Genomic DNA, 15,102 nt, shown 5'->3' with positions numbered 1-15,102 from the left:
TTGAGTAATTCAGACTCTCACCATTTGCAATATTGTATGGCCTGTTTAACTAAATCAAAATGATTCAATACAGAAAGAAAGAGTATACATCCCAAGGCAATTCATTATATGTTGCTAATTTAATGAATGCAATAATTTCCCAAGTGATACTTTTTACATTTGAGTCAAATGGAAACTATCAATTGCTAGAAACACAAATTTGTTTTAATTTGGAGATTTTTTTTTTTATTATGCTCAGGGAAAAAATAATAAATGGTTGACTCATAACAATAAAATTCATAATTAAAGTTTAGAAATCAAATTAGTAAATGTGTAGACTAGCTGGTGCTGCCTCAAAATAAAAATATGCAGAAACTTAGGTGTTAATTTAGCAGTTTTAAATGAAGTGTTTAATCTCTGTCATTGGAGCAGCCTACAGACAACCTGGAGCATGAAACAGTGATGGCTTATTGCATTGCACAGGTATATTGACTTAGATGTAGCTATCGCAGTAAACTCATCTCTTTTTCTCTCTAGAGTTGTCATTATCCACTGAGCTGGCAGCAACTGTGTGTGCATATGTTAAAAAGAAAAGAGTTGACTTATATAGAGAATTGATAATACGAATTATAAGTGTGGCTGAATTTTATCGTGTTGTCAGAAAACAGCAACAACAATTAAAACAAAACAAAACAAAACAAAAACCTATGATTCTGAGAAATTTATGCCAACAAAACAAAATTTTCTTGACAGTATTTATTATACAGACAACATATAAAGTTTCTCAAAATGAAATTAGTATGGTAAGAATAATAAATGGCATACCATATTGAATAATATGTGGAAACATGTTAGTGCTTGCTTTCCCACATGTATTTTGGTTATTCTTCTGAAAAATTTTACATAAATATGATTAAAATAAGTACTCTGTGTACATCAACTCACTAAATTGGTGAATTTAATCTAATACAAAACAACCTATCAAATATATGAAATGAAAAAACATAGATTTCAGACAAACTAAAACAAATAAATAGAAATTTCTAATCGGCAAGCATAATAGTCAGTAATCTTTAGACTGCAAAGAAACCAAATTCAATTTATCTGTATTACTGAGGTTACTCTGTGAATTGAACTGAGGACCTTATGGTAACCAGCTCCCATTGGACAGTGTTTAAGACATAGTTGCCTCACAATGAATAAAAAATAATAATAAATAAATAAATAAAATGACCTACAAGGTCTGAGTTTTAGAAACATTTATCCTGCCTTTTTTAACTTTTTTATAGATTCCAAATAATTTTTTGAATATTTATTACTTCTATTTTAATACATCTTAACCAAATAAATTCTTAGAGTGAAAATCTGTATACTCCTCTTTGATTGTTCCGTATATTTGATGAAAAAAATATAAATATATTTCAATATGTAGAGTCAATTTGGGGGGAATTAATTTATTTGAAATACTTTTGATGGAGAAATTCAGCCTGATTGAGCAATTTCATCCAGTCTTTACTTTAGGCAATTCTCCTGATGATAATGAATTTCTGTTCTGTTAACTCCAGCTCAGACATACATCTTGATCTGAAAGGCTGCACCTTAAACAGAGAGTGTCCACCCCTGAATTTGTTGTCCATTGCTGTCTGACTCCTTTGCATTTCTATCTCAGATATTGAAAGGAATTTGAATTGTATTTTATACTTATACCTGTTCCTCAACAACTTCTTCTAAATAAATCTAGAAGGTGTACCTTAACTAACTTGGGTAATCCTTTCTCATTTGAATTACTGCAACATTGTCCAAAAAGGCTTGCTCGATTTATTGTTGAACACATTCTTTTTTATGCACCAACTACGTGCTACGATCATTGACAGACACTAGGAATACAAAAATAGATACAGTTCCTTCTCTTAAGAAACCTACAATGTAATAGAAAAGACATATCTGGACCTGGTTACTTTCAGATAGTGTGATAAGAAGCCAAAGCATTATAAGGACATATAGTTATATCCCTCTGTGTTCCATCTTCCACACCGCTACCAGATTAGTGATCCTTCTAAAATGTAAATTCAGCTATGTCATTAGTATGTCTTGTTAATTACTTTAGTGGCTTCCTACTACCTTTAAGACAATATGTTAGCATAGTATAGAAACCTCTTAATGTTCTGGTCTCTGCCTACAATTTAGCATCATCTCTTGCAATCCCCCCCAGCAATCAGTGGCTCTGCTATACTCCATGCTTTTATACGTAACACTCCCAAGAGTGCAAACCCTCATTCAGAAAGCTTTTTTCACCAATCTGATTTAGATGTCCCTTTGAGAGCAGAGAATTGTAAGCATACCCTAGCATAGCACTTATTATAATGCATTACAGTCGAGTCTGGTGGGGATGTTAACTCTAACCTCTTTGTCCAGACTCAAACATAGTTCAGTAACACAGAATTAATTCTATGACTAGTGGTAAATATATTAATTAATATGATACTATCTAAGGAAATAGTGAAAGCTATAAACATTTGTCTATTTTGTGATCTTTTGATGTTTCTATTTTTATCCCTTTATTCATAATTGCCATTCAAATTTACAAAATTTATAAAATTAGTATGTAGTTGAAATATTTATTTTGTAAAATGCAATTACTTAAGCCAAAGACATATTTAATTAGGATAATTTCACATGAATGAAAAACAAATGAGAAGTGTAAAGATGTGTAAAGAAAAGTAGTGGTAAAGAAAAGGTTTCTCATGGTTTTCTACTAAATATGACCCCCTAGCAAACCCACAAAAAAAGGAAGGAAAGGAGACACTTTGAAGAGCCACATTAATATTGTGAGGGTAAGCGGTGGATAGAAGGCCAAAAAGGATTATGTGTCCGTGTGCTTTTTGCTAAAGTTGAAGGGTGATGCAAAATAGAAATAGGACTGTGTGGGAAGGTTTGATTTACTGCTTAACTAAAAGACACATAAAGATAATTTGCAAAGAAAAAAAAAATGCTTGTGGTTATTCCTGGGAAAACATTAGTTAAATGTCAAATACCAGGTAACTGGTGTTATAAGGAGTGCAAAATTAGATCCTGGCTTCAAAGCATCTTTGCTATAATTTTTAGTGCTCTATGTATTAAGTCACAATCCACATAGATTATTCTTTTAGTGTTTTTGGCCCCTATATAGTAAACTATCCTACTTCCATTTCTCATGAAGTAGCTGGCATACTGCTTAAATTATCTTCATATGTAGTAGTTGTTTCTGTTTTTCTTAAAGAAGAATTTTTCTGTAGGGCATGAAAAACTGGGGTATGCAAATAGTGATAAGGAAACTGATAAATGATGCACTTGAGTTTGTTTTGCCTATTTTTGTTCAATATGGAAGTTTTCACTATCATTTGTGTAACTTTGGTTTTCATTTATATACAATCAAGGAATTTTATTTTTTAATAGCCTGCAGCTAAGGAACGCTGGATGCTCTACAAATGTCAATTAATTCACTAATCCGCATCCCTTGGTTTGTAGCCAGCTTTGCATTCCAGCTCGCTGATGGATTACACCTACCTTTGAGAATCTTTGTTATAAATGGCAAAAGTGAAGAATAAGGGCAGGGTGTTTCTTTTTCCTTCCCACTGAAGTTCTCTAAATCACTGGCATTTCCAAACTTAAAGTCAGTTCTAAAAATGGATCTTAAACGAATGAATAGCTTATGGGAAACATTTTACTAGAGGAGGTGGGGGAGGGGAGCTTAAAATAATAACAGCATTATAAGGAAGAAGAAATTATGACTCTGCACACTATGTTTGAAAAAAATCAGTAAATTACTTTTTCTGGGTTTAGTGTCTTGTACTAAATAGTGCTCTGGGTTTTTCTTATATATTTAGAAAGAAATCAGGCAATTCACTTATAATCATGCTCAATAAATGGGTTTGTGGTGTTTAGTTAAGGTAATTATAGCAAAGCAAAGAAACAGGTTGAGATAAAAGAAGAAATATAAACCATGGAGAATAACAGACTTGGATTTGATTCCCACTAATTAGCTATGAAATATTATCAATGTGTATGATGTTTTCTTAATTATATAGTCTAGAAAATGGCAATATTCTAGTTAGCACACAGCTCTTGCAAAAATTAGAGAAAATGTACAAAAGGGCCTACCACAGTGTTATGTTCATTGTAATAATAATGTTCCATGAAAAGACAACAACAGACACAGGGAATGCTTCACAGGCACTAAATGAAGTATTTTAAAATTGATTTGTACATGTATTCACCCATCAGTATTAGGAATAAATGATAGATTACGTATTATGTGCTTCATTATCTTTACATAACATACTGTGCTTGATAATAATCAATGTTTCATCTTCAATCACAAATGCATTAATCATTATTTGTAAGCACATTTTATAAAGATTACTCCCCAAGTTAAGAATTATGACCTTAAATGATAAACCCCAAATGGCATTACATCCAAAGTTTTTTAGCATTTATCTGTTTGCTTGGATTGTTTTAAATAAAATGTAGCTATTGCAAAGAGTAGCTCAGGGACAAAAGATTCTTTTGCAAAATGATTATTTTTCAAAATCTTTAATGTAAGAGCACTTAGATTAATAAGCTTTTACTATATATTTTCATATTATTTTCCTTCTTTGTCATCTTCAATGACTTTATTACACCAACAATATTGAAAATGTTGTGATCCATTGTATTGTTCTTTCTTCATACATATAGTTATCTTTGCGTTTAGCTTTTAAGCACTTAAAATATTTAAATGTATCTTCAAAATGCCAGATGCACTTTATATGTATCAGTCCATATAATCATTCAAAGAATATGTTGACTACAACACTATTTTTGACTGTCAAAAACAAATAAATGTTTTGATAAATCATAGGTGTTTTGGATCCATTATTGCTATACTTAAATTCATTCAATATTTTATTTTATACTGAAAATGTTTATCATTTTTTGAAATGTATTCCATGGGAAAATCTACCTGGTTTAACAAAATTAAATACGTTTTTCTTCCAAAAATATCCTCAGACGCTATTATGCAGATAATCCTCATTAAATGTATTTGACCATGTTTATTTAACATCCTTTTTCTTCAGGAGCAAGCAGAAGTTACCCATGAAAAGACATGGGGAAGTGAAAATTTAGTATGTAATTTTATTATAAATGAAGGCTTTGGGTCAAATTCCAGATTTCAAAGATGTTCTGAAATATCTTCATAAATTGCTATTATTTATTTATTGGTTTTGTTTTGTTTTCCTTTTACTCCCTCCTTTTTGACCTGATTTCCATCAAGTTTAACCTATTAAGATTACTACTGGTGATTGGAAAATTCACAGTACTTTATAAGTTCTCACTTTAGTGTATGTCTCTTCCACTTCTCCTAATTGCACGACTCCAATAACATGACAGCCTAATAATACAAGGGAAGAGAAGGGACACGTTTCTTCTTTAATATTTATCCTCTCTCAATGCATTTTTTTCACAAAAGTTAGGTTCACTGTGTGTCTACTATATATCAGCTGCTCTGTTAAGATCGAGGGATGCAGTGATGAGCTTGTTTGATCAACTACCTGTCGACTTGAAACTTTCTTCATATTGGAGAGAGACAGAGCAAGATGATCACAGATTGCAGTCAGGTTTGTCAAGGAAATGAGCAAAGTATTGAGAAAAAGAAGACCTCAGAAGGGCCTTTTAACAGTTTGCCAGGAAAAGGCTCTTTGAGGTCTCTATTTCTAGAGGGGCCTAGATGGAAAGAATGGAACAGCTATGAAATAAGTTGGGGGAAGAATTTTCAAAAAGTGGCAAAAGGAACTGTTAAGCCAGAAAAACAAAAGGATTTTTTTTTTTGAAACATAAGGGAGAGAGAAAGAGAGAGACAGAGAGAGACAGAGAGAGAGAGAGAGAGAGAGAGAGAGAGAGAGAGAGAGAGAGAGACAGAGAGAGAGATCATTCTAATTGTAAAAACATAGATTTATGTGTTTATTTGTAACTTATCTGAGGCCTCTGATTCATAACATTGTTTGTACAAGGTCTGACAATTAAGTTCCCAAACTGTTGCAACAGTGTTGCTAGTCTTTTTTGATATCAGAGGGGTTATATTCATTATGAATTTGTACTGGCTGGAAAAACAGTTAACCAAGTTTACTATTTGGAAGTGCTGAAAAGGCTACATGAAAACGTTAGATGACCTGAACTTTTCGCCAACAATTCATGGCTCTTGCATCACGACAATGCACAAGCTCACACGGCACTGTCTGTGAGGGAGTTTTTAGCCAGTAAACAAATAACTGTATTGGAATACCCTCCCTACTCACCTGACCTGGCCCCCAACGGCTTCTTTCTTTACCTGAAAATAAAGAAAATATTGAAAGGAAGACATTTTGAGACATTCAGGACATCAAGGGTAATACGATGACAGCTCTGATGACCATTCCAGAAAAAGTGTTCCAAAATTGCTTTGAAGGCACTAGTGTTGGTGCATAGCTTGCCAAAGGGAGTACTTTGAAGGTACCATAGTGATATTCAGCAATGAGGTATGCAGCACATTTTCTAGGATGAGTTCGGGAACTTAATTTTCTGCCCTCATATTTAACATATGCCTTTTACTTTAAGTGGTCTAAATTAACTAACTTTTCCATATTTAATACCAAAAGTAGGATGAGTCTATGCTTTAGGAAGACATGCAGATATAGTGGAGATAATTACAAACCAACAAAGGTAGCAAGTGAAAGATATTGTACATTTATATGGTCATTGATCATTAAGTAAAAGATGTCAGATCTCTGGAAAAAGGATGAGAGTAGGAGACATAGTCAAACATTTTCCTCTAATTTTGAGTTCCCTACAGTTCTAGTTGAATATCAGACCCCTTTGTAATCAATAAGTGGGGTGACCATGCAATTTACTCTTCACATGTGATAATAAGTAATTATTAGAAAACACGTTAGTTTTCTGATATTGGTAGACCTGAAAAATAGTTCTGTTCAAAAGTTATTTTAAAAGACTATTATCCCTAAAATATAAACATGTATTTAGGCATAGTAGAGAAAAATTGAAAGACATTTGTATCAATATCTAAGTTTTAATAAGCAGGGTAATTATTTTTTGGTACATAATTTAGTAAAGTACTGCAGCTTGTTAAGATGCAATTATGAATGATGTATTCACCAAAACCAATTCAAGTATACTTTAGCTACATGTTTCTTAATTTAGGGAAATATTAATATTACCACAACATTGTGCTCTACTGATTCATATTACCATTGCAGTTACAAGTAACATATCCAATGCTGAAGTTTTAACTGAATTTATAATAGCATTCAAAACAATAGATTTGACATAGTGAAATTTCTAAAGCTTTACTTTGATTGTACAACTTAAATGGAAAAAAAAGTTATTAGAGTTAACTGATTTTCTAAGTAAAATATCAGTAGACAAATGACATCATTTAATTGTGAAGTTTTCCTGTTAATGGAGACAAATCAATTTCAATAGCTTCACTTTGATACATGTATAAGAAAACTTGAAGTTCAAAATGACCAGATTTTTTTTTAAAGCAGAGTCATTTGATCTAAATAAATACTTATGCAAAAAGAATGATTTTTAAATATAATTATATGTCTAATTATATTATAAAAACTCTGGGCATTTTTAAAAAGTAGCTACTAATATTTCAAATATCTTCCAATTTGTGCTGTTTTTATGTGATCAGAGATACTGTAGTTCCCATGGTGGATGGGTAAACATCAAAATACATTTTGTTCAATTATACACACATTATCAACTTTTTGAGATATTAGAATTCACTAGTTGTTCCTGCTACATGCAGTCGCCATTAGCAACCACAGTCTTTGGTTTCCTGAAGAAGATCTGCATTAATCCCACCTGGGTTTATTCAGGGGATTGATTTAAAGTGGGGTTCCCAAGCTGGTTGGAGTGAGGTGGAATGAAGATAACCCATTTTCACCACCCCAGCCTTATCCAGAACTAAACCTTCTGAAGACAGAGGTGCAAGCAGAGTTCCAGGCAAGATGGCAGAGTAGGAAAATACTTCCCTTGCCACCTCCCATGATCACATTAATATTATTGCTAACTTATAGCATAATCATCCTGGAGAACTATCTGAAGACTAGCTGAACAGAAGTCCTATAACTAAGAATTTAAAGAAGATGCTATGTTGAGACTGGTAAGAGTGGCAGAGACACAAAATGGCTGACCCCACACCCACATGTGTTGGTGGAGCATCAGGAGGGATATCTTGATGGCAGAGGTCCACCCTTAGGACCTAGCATCACACAAGGACACCAAGCGTAAGTTTCCAGTGCCGGGAAGAGGAATCCCCACAACATCTGGCTGTGAAAATCAGCAAGGATTCCACCCATCTGGGTGAAACAGAAACTCTGCTGGAAACCCAGATGTCCTTTTAAAGGACCTGCACACAGACTTACTCACAGGCATTTACTCTGGACTCTGGCAGAGGGATTGCAACTCAAGTGACACCAAAGGAACACGGAAAAGCTGTCCCAGTGTTGAGTCTTCTTCCAATGTAGCCTATAGGTGGCACCATCTTTCCCTGAGCCCTCACATACATGGCCAACTTTGAAACTGTGTTGGGTTGGTGAACATTTCTAACTCTACCCCAGTGACTCCCTGGAACACTGCCTCACCCAACTAGCACACCACCAAAGCCATTTTGGGAGCCTGGACAACCAACCCCAACCCATGCACCTGAGGAGACTCTTTCAGGAAGAAATAGCTTGTCTCAGGCTGCACGCTGAATGAGGCACTTTCCATGGTGAGTAACCCGCCTCACCAAGGCTTCAGTATTACCTGGACAACACTCATGGGTCTGCAAACATGAGGAGGGTAACAGCTGGCCTAGATTTGCTCTGAGACTTTTTAAGGGCCTCTGGCTTAGCAATGGCACCAAACCTGAATTACATTGACCTGGTAAACATAACTTGCCCCACCCTGGTGACTATTCTAGGCCCAACCTCACCCAACTTGTGTAGAGTCCAAGGCTCTTTTAGTGGCTGAGCTGAACCTCACGGGCAACTGGCAGGTAGAGTCAAGCCTCAGGGTGCCTTGAACATTTTAATGAGTTGCCTCAGGCCTGGTACTGGTAACAGCTAAACTCAGTTCTCAGCGTGGCCTCTCCCATGCACCTCCAGGTCCATCACAGGGAGCAACCAACCATGGGTAACTTTATAGTTTCTACCAGGTAGCACTGGTCCAGTCACAGACAGTGGCTGACCTGGGCCTGCACCAGAGCCCCACCCAGGAGGCCCCAGAACCAACACAAGAAGAAGCCAGCCTCAGGCTATAATAGAGTTACTATGCAACTAACCCCACAAGTGGCACACCAAAAGGGTGGTCACAACAGGCACACAAACCCACTGGGGAGAATCCCCCTCTGTGGGGTCAGCCCCCACACAGCAGCTCATATGCTGTAGGCATGGCCAATCTTCATAGTCAGTCAGGCTGAGAGTCAATCCTACCTACCCACTGGTTTGCCAATAGCAATCAAGGCTCAGCTACAACTGTAGGGCACACAACTCACACAAGAGACACTCCTGGAGCAGTTGGTGTGGGTAATCAGGGAGACTGTGCCACTGAGACATACAAAACATTTACTACATGAAGCCACCAGGCAAAACTGAGAGACATAGGAGCTCTTCCTAATATAATATATAGAAACAGAGGCAGCCAAATGAGAAAATAAAGAAACATGTCTCAAATGAAAGAATAGGAGAAAAATCCAGAAAAAAATCTAAATGAAATGGAAGTAGCTAGCTACCAGATGCAGAGTTCAAAACACTGGTTATAAGGATGCACATGGAACTTAGTAACAACTTCAACAAAAAAATAACATGCATAAAAAAAAGGACATTGAGACCATAAAAAAGAACCAACCAGAAATAAAGAATACAATAACTGAAATGAAGAATAAGCTAGAAGGAATCACCAGCAGACTACATGAAGCAAAGGACTGAATCAGCCATTTGGAAGATAATAAAGCAGAAAACACCCAACAAGAACAGCAAAATCAATCAATCAATCCATCAATCAATAAATAATAAATTAGGACAACACCAAGTGTAATAACATTCACATAATAGAGGTACCAGAAAGAGAAGAAAGAGACCAAGGGATCAAGAACCTATTTGAAGAAATAATGAGTGAAAACTCCCTTAACCTGACAAAGGAAGTAAACGTACAAGTCCAGGAAGCACAAAGAGTCCCAAAAAGGCCCACACTAAGACATATTATAATTAAAGTGCCAAAAGTTAAAGACATATACAGAATCTTAAAATCAGCAGGAGAAAGGCAGTTAGTTATCTATAAGGGAGCTCCCATAAGACTCATCTGATTTCTCAACAGAAACTTTGCAGGCCAAAAGGGATTGGCTTCAAATATTCAAAGTGATGGAAAGCAAGGACCTACAACCAAGATTATTCTACCCAGCAAAGTTATCATTTAGAATCTAAGGAGAGATAAAGAGTTTCTCAGACAAGGAAAAGCTAAAGGAGTTCATCATTACCAAACTAATATTATAAGAAATGATAAAGGAGAAGGTGTGTGTGTGTTGGGGGGGAGAATAAAAGAACATACATATGAATAATAAAATGGCAATAGCTATGTACCTATCAATAATCACTTTAAATGTAAATGAATTAAATGCTCCAATCAAAAGACATAAGGTAGCTGAATGGATAAGAAAACAAGACCCATATATATGCTGTTTAGAAAATACCCACTTCAGATTGAAAAGCAAACATAGACTGAAAGTAAAGGGATGGAAAAGACATCCCATGCATTGGAAACAAAAAAATAAAAAAGCTGGGGTAGGAATATTTATATGAGACAAAATAGACTTTAATACAAAGCCTATAATAAGAGGCAAAGGACATTATATAATGATAAAGGGATTAATCTAACAAGAGGATACACCCTAGTTAATATCTATGCACCAAACATAGGAGCACCAAATACATAGAGCAAATATTGATCATCATAAAGGGAGTGATCGACAGCAATCAGGGAGACAACAATCAGCAATACAGTCATAGAAAGGGACTTTTACATCCCATTGACACCAATGGACAGATTTTCCAGGCAGAAAATCAACAAGGAAACAGTGGCCTTAAATGACACACTAGACCAGGTGGATTTAACTGATATTTTCAGAGCATTTCACCCCAAAAGCAGGAGAATATACTTTCTTTTCAAGTGCATATCAATACTTTTCCATGATAGACCACATGTTAGGCCACAAAACAAGTCTCAACAAATTTAAGAAAATTGAAATTATATATCAAGTGTCTTCTTTGACCACAATGGTATTTAACTTTCAATCAATTACAAGAAAAAAAAACAAAAAAAACACACAAAAAAAAACCCTGAAAAAGCACCAGTACATGTAGGCTAAATAACATGCTACTAAACAATGAATGGGCTAACAATGAGATAAAGGAAGAAATCAAAAGATATTTTGAGACAATTGAAAATGAAAGCACAATGACCCAAAAGCTATGAGACACAGTGAAAGCAGTCTTAAGAGGGAAATTCATAGCAATGCAGACTTACCTCAAAAACAAAAAAAAAAAACCTCAAATAAATAAGCTAAGCTTACACTTAACGGAACTAGAAAAAAAGACAGTGAACAAAGCCCAATTGCTGTAGAAGGAAGGAAATAATAAAGGTTAGTGTAGAAATAAAGGAAATAGACTCTGAAAAAACAATACAAAGGATCAATGAAATCAACAGCTCATTCTTTGAAAAAATAACTTATAAAGCTTTTACTGGACTCATCAAAAAAAAAAGAGGAAGAGACCCAAAGAAATAAAATCAGCACTATAAGAGAAGTGACAAATGACAGTACAGAAATACAAAGGAGTATAGGAAAATACTATGAGCAATTATATGCTAACAAATTGGACAATCTCAAAGAAATGGAAAAATTCACTATGTATTTAAACAATATGAGCACAGTTACATTTTAATTAGTGGTTTGATTCTTATGTAGATTGTATACTATCTAAATCTGATGCTGCAATACTGGAAGAGGAATTTTAGTCAAATAATCCAATGAACTGAGATATTATTGTTTGATGTGTCTAGTTTTATACAATGCTTATTCTAGTTCAATCTCAGGAAGACTCCATGCAAAACTTTGTCATAATTATTTACTCATAATTATTTTCATCTTTGAAAAGCTCCAGATTATTAGTTTGAGCTTCACAAGAAAGTTCTTGAGAATTATCTATGGAAGTATAAATTCAAAATTACTTTATCACTTCTACTGATAACAAAACAAAGAAACAAGCAATAGGTGTTTTTGCTTAGTGGCTGGCATAGACATATGCTTTAAATGAGCTTGTTTTTATTTTATAATAATATAAATCAAGATACTCTGATTTTTCTGTATGTATTTTTTGAAAATACATACTAAAGTTATTTTTAGAAATTAAAGTATATATTGAATACTATTATAGCCTTAGATAAATGTATTTCAATTTAGTATTTAATAGTGAGATATAATGTTAACTTAATACGATTAACTTCCCACTTAAGCAAGAACTCTATCTTGGTTTCAACACAGGTATTAATTGTATTGATTTGTATATGTTTCTTTTTTTCTTTTAGGCTATACTTTGGAGGTATAAATTTTCTCAGCTTAAAGGTTCTTCAGATGATGGCAAAAGCAAAATCAAATTTTTGTTTCAGAATCCAGATACTAAACAGATTGAAGCAAAGGTAAACCCAAGTTCATCACATAAACCACCTCTAACTGCATTAATACTGTTAAGAAGCAAAGGGGAGAAAATTTAAGAGAACCAAAAGTGTAAAAGGACACATTTTCTTTGTTTACCTTTAATGTCTCTCATGACCAAAAGAATAAATTAAAGATTTTAATTTTCACTGAAAGGCATAACTTAAATTATGCATAACTGATTGCATTTCTTACTTTTAATTCCTTATGAACTGCATTTATATCACACTAAAATAACATTCTGGTAACTAAACAGTCACTTTCTTAGTGGTTTAACATTCTAAATGATAATTTAAATGTTTTAAAAAATCTGACTATTTTATCATTATTTATGGGTTTCTTTGGATATGAATAGAAATCCTTACAAAAATTATTTTTAAAATTAATTTATGTTTTCCTCATGTTATTATGTTTTAAATGAAATTAATAAATAAATGATTTTTTGCTTTGTTTCATGCAAATGTTTGATATTCTGAAATACATTAACTATGTTGTATTTAACTCATTAGAAATATTCACTACTTTTATTTTTATGAATACATATATTTTTCACTATTAAAAATATGAATTATTTCCATTACTCTACTATGGAATTCACCACAACAATGTTTGGGTTAGAATTAATTATAAATATAGTATTCCAATGTGAAAAAAAAGGAAAAATAACAAATACCAAAGTGAAAAATTAATTCTATGGAAATTAATCCTCAAAATTAATTTTTCAACTCTAGATCAAAATTACCACAATTCTGTTACATTAAAGTGCCTATTAAATTTGGGGGCAATAGTCTTAGCCTGACATTAAAAGTCTTCCAACGAATGACCCTATTTGCTATTCTAGCACTCTCATTCTTCTTTTAACAAGATATCTTCTTTTTGCCTTATATATCTGCTCATGCTTTTCTCTTAACTTTTTTCATTAGTTTTTTCCTGATTCTCTCTGAGAATAACCCATTTCTGTCTTATGATTGTCTTTGGACTTATCTTACTACCCCCTCCTAGTCTGTAGGTTATTTAAAAAGGGAATTGTGGCTGTAGGTCCTTTTTTGCTGGTTCCTTTCCTACTGTATATCTCCAGAGCTTTGTTGTTACACATGGTCTTGCCTTGTATTTGTCTCCCTTCAGTTTAGACAAATATCTTGGTAACTTCATCCACTTCCTTTGTGTAACTTGTCTCATAATTTTCAAATCTACATTCCATCATTGCCTCTTCCCTAAGTATAGACTTATCTATGGAGCAGTCTTCTCTTCATTTCTTGCTACATCTTCTCTTTTCCCCTCTGGTTACCATTGATTGATCATTTACTTTGTTCCAGCCACTAACACTGCTCATTAAATTGATTCTTTCTGTTATTATCAAAATGCATTACTATTGTTCAGAATTATTTATATTTAGTTTTTGATAGATTTCTCAATGTTTCAAAACACTGGACATATCTTAATACTGGTGAATGATGTTAATATTGTCAGTTCTATATTCTTCTGGCAAATGTTGAACCATAAGCCCTAGTTGCTGACAGCAGTATAGCATTTGATAAGTTACTTCTCTTGTAATCCTTTCTAATGTGCCAACAAATCCTTTATGACAACAGAAGCAAAAGATAAATTCAATAAAATGATTATTCACTATAGTATATAGACAAGTTTAATGTAGTAAGATAAGTCCTTTATATATGCAGCTAATTATATTTAGTTAACTTTACTAGTTATTAGTAACCTGTCAGCTTCTAAATATTACTTATTATATGCTTATTATAGTGTTTTTAACAATATTTTAAAAATTCATTCATTAAGAGCTAGTTTCAAAAGGTTTTCATTGAATGTGTTAAACTTATAGGCAATTTTTGAATAGTAGAAAGAGCAGTCTTAAAAATAATGAGAGTATTTGGTGGGTTATTGAAGTTCTGTAAAGTCACCATCTCCTTCTATAAAACAAGGGAAAATAGTACTTCCATGAATAACATTGAAAATACCAGACTAAACGTGGATACTATTTAACATCAAATGCCACTAACCAATCAAACAATGACCAGTTCTATAGAATCGTTTAGCCATACTGTATGTGTCACCTCTGTTGACATCATAGAAATTGTATAAGAATTAAAACTACCACAAATTCTATTTTATAACTGTTATAATTACAACTGTGAGCAAGAATTAAAAGTATCACATAGAAGGAAAGCAAGGAGAATAACCAGCAAGTATTTCATTACTGGACTTACAAGACCCATGTATCATAAGCCATCCTTATGATTGAAGTTGATATCATTTGAGGATTCAACATTTTGTTAGAACATCACTATTTTTAACTAAGGGGGTAGGTAACATGATACAGTCAAAAGAAAATTAGA

The 15,102-nt window shown here is 33.6% G+C and overlaps 1 protein-coding gene across 10 annotated transcripts in view; it reads left to right on the top strand.

The window, feature by feature from the left end:
• The window catches only part of SNTG1 (syntrophin gamma 1), an 813,791-nt gene that overhangs the window by 756,410 nt on the left and 42,279 nt on the right, over positions 1–15,102 (top strand). For 8 of the 10 annotated variants that reach the window (XM_074318426.1, XM_074318425.1, XM_019712572.2 and 5 more), the window contains one exon: positions 12,625–12,735. The exons of the other annotated variants lie outside the window; for them this stretch is intronic. In XM_074318426.1, coding sequence (XP_074174527.1) covers positions 12,625–12,735 — 111 coding nt within the window. The remainder of the gene's footprint in view (positions 1–12,624; positions 12,736–15,102) is intronic. 10 annotated transcript variants of the gene reach the window in all.

The sequence above is a fragment of the Rhinolophus sinicus genome, linkage group LG14, assembly GCF_036562045.2.
Source record: "Rhinolophus sinicus isolate RSC01 linkage group LG14, ASM3656204v1, whole genome shotgun sequence".
Classification (NCBI taxonomy): Eukaryota; Metazoa; Chordata; class Mammalia; order Chiroptera; family Rhinolophidae; genus Rhinolophus; species Rhinolophus sinicus.
This window is presented reverse-complemented; position numbering and strand designations above follow the sequence as displayed.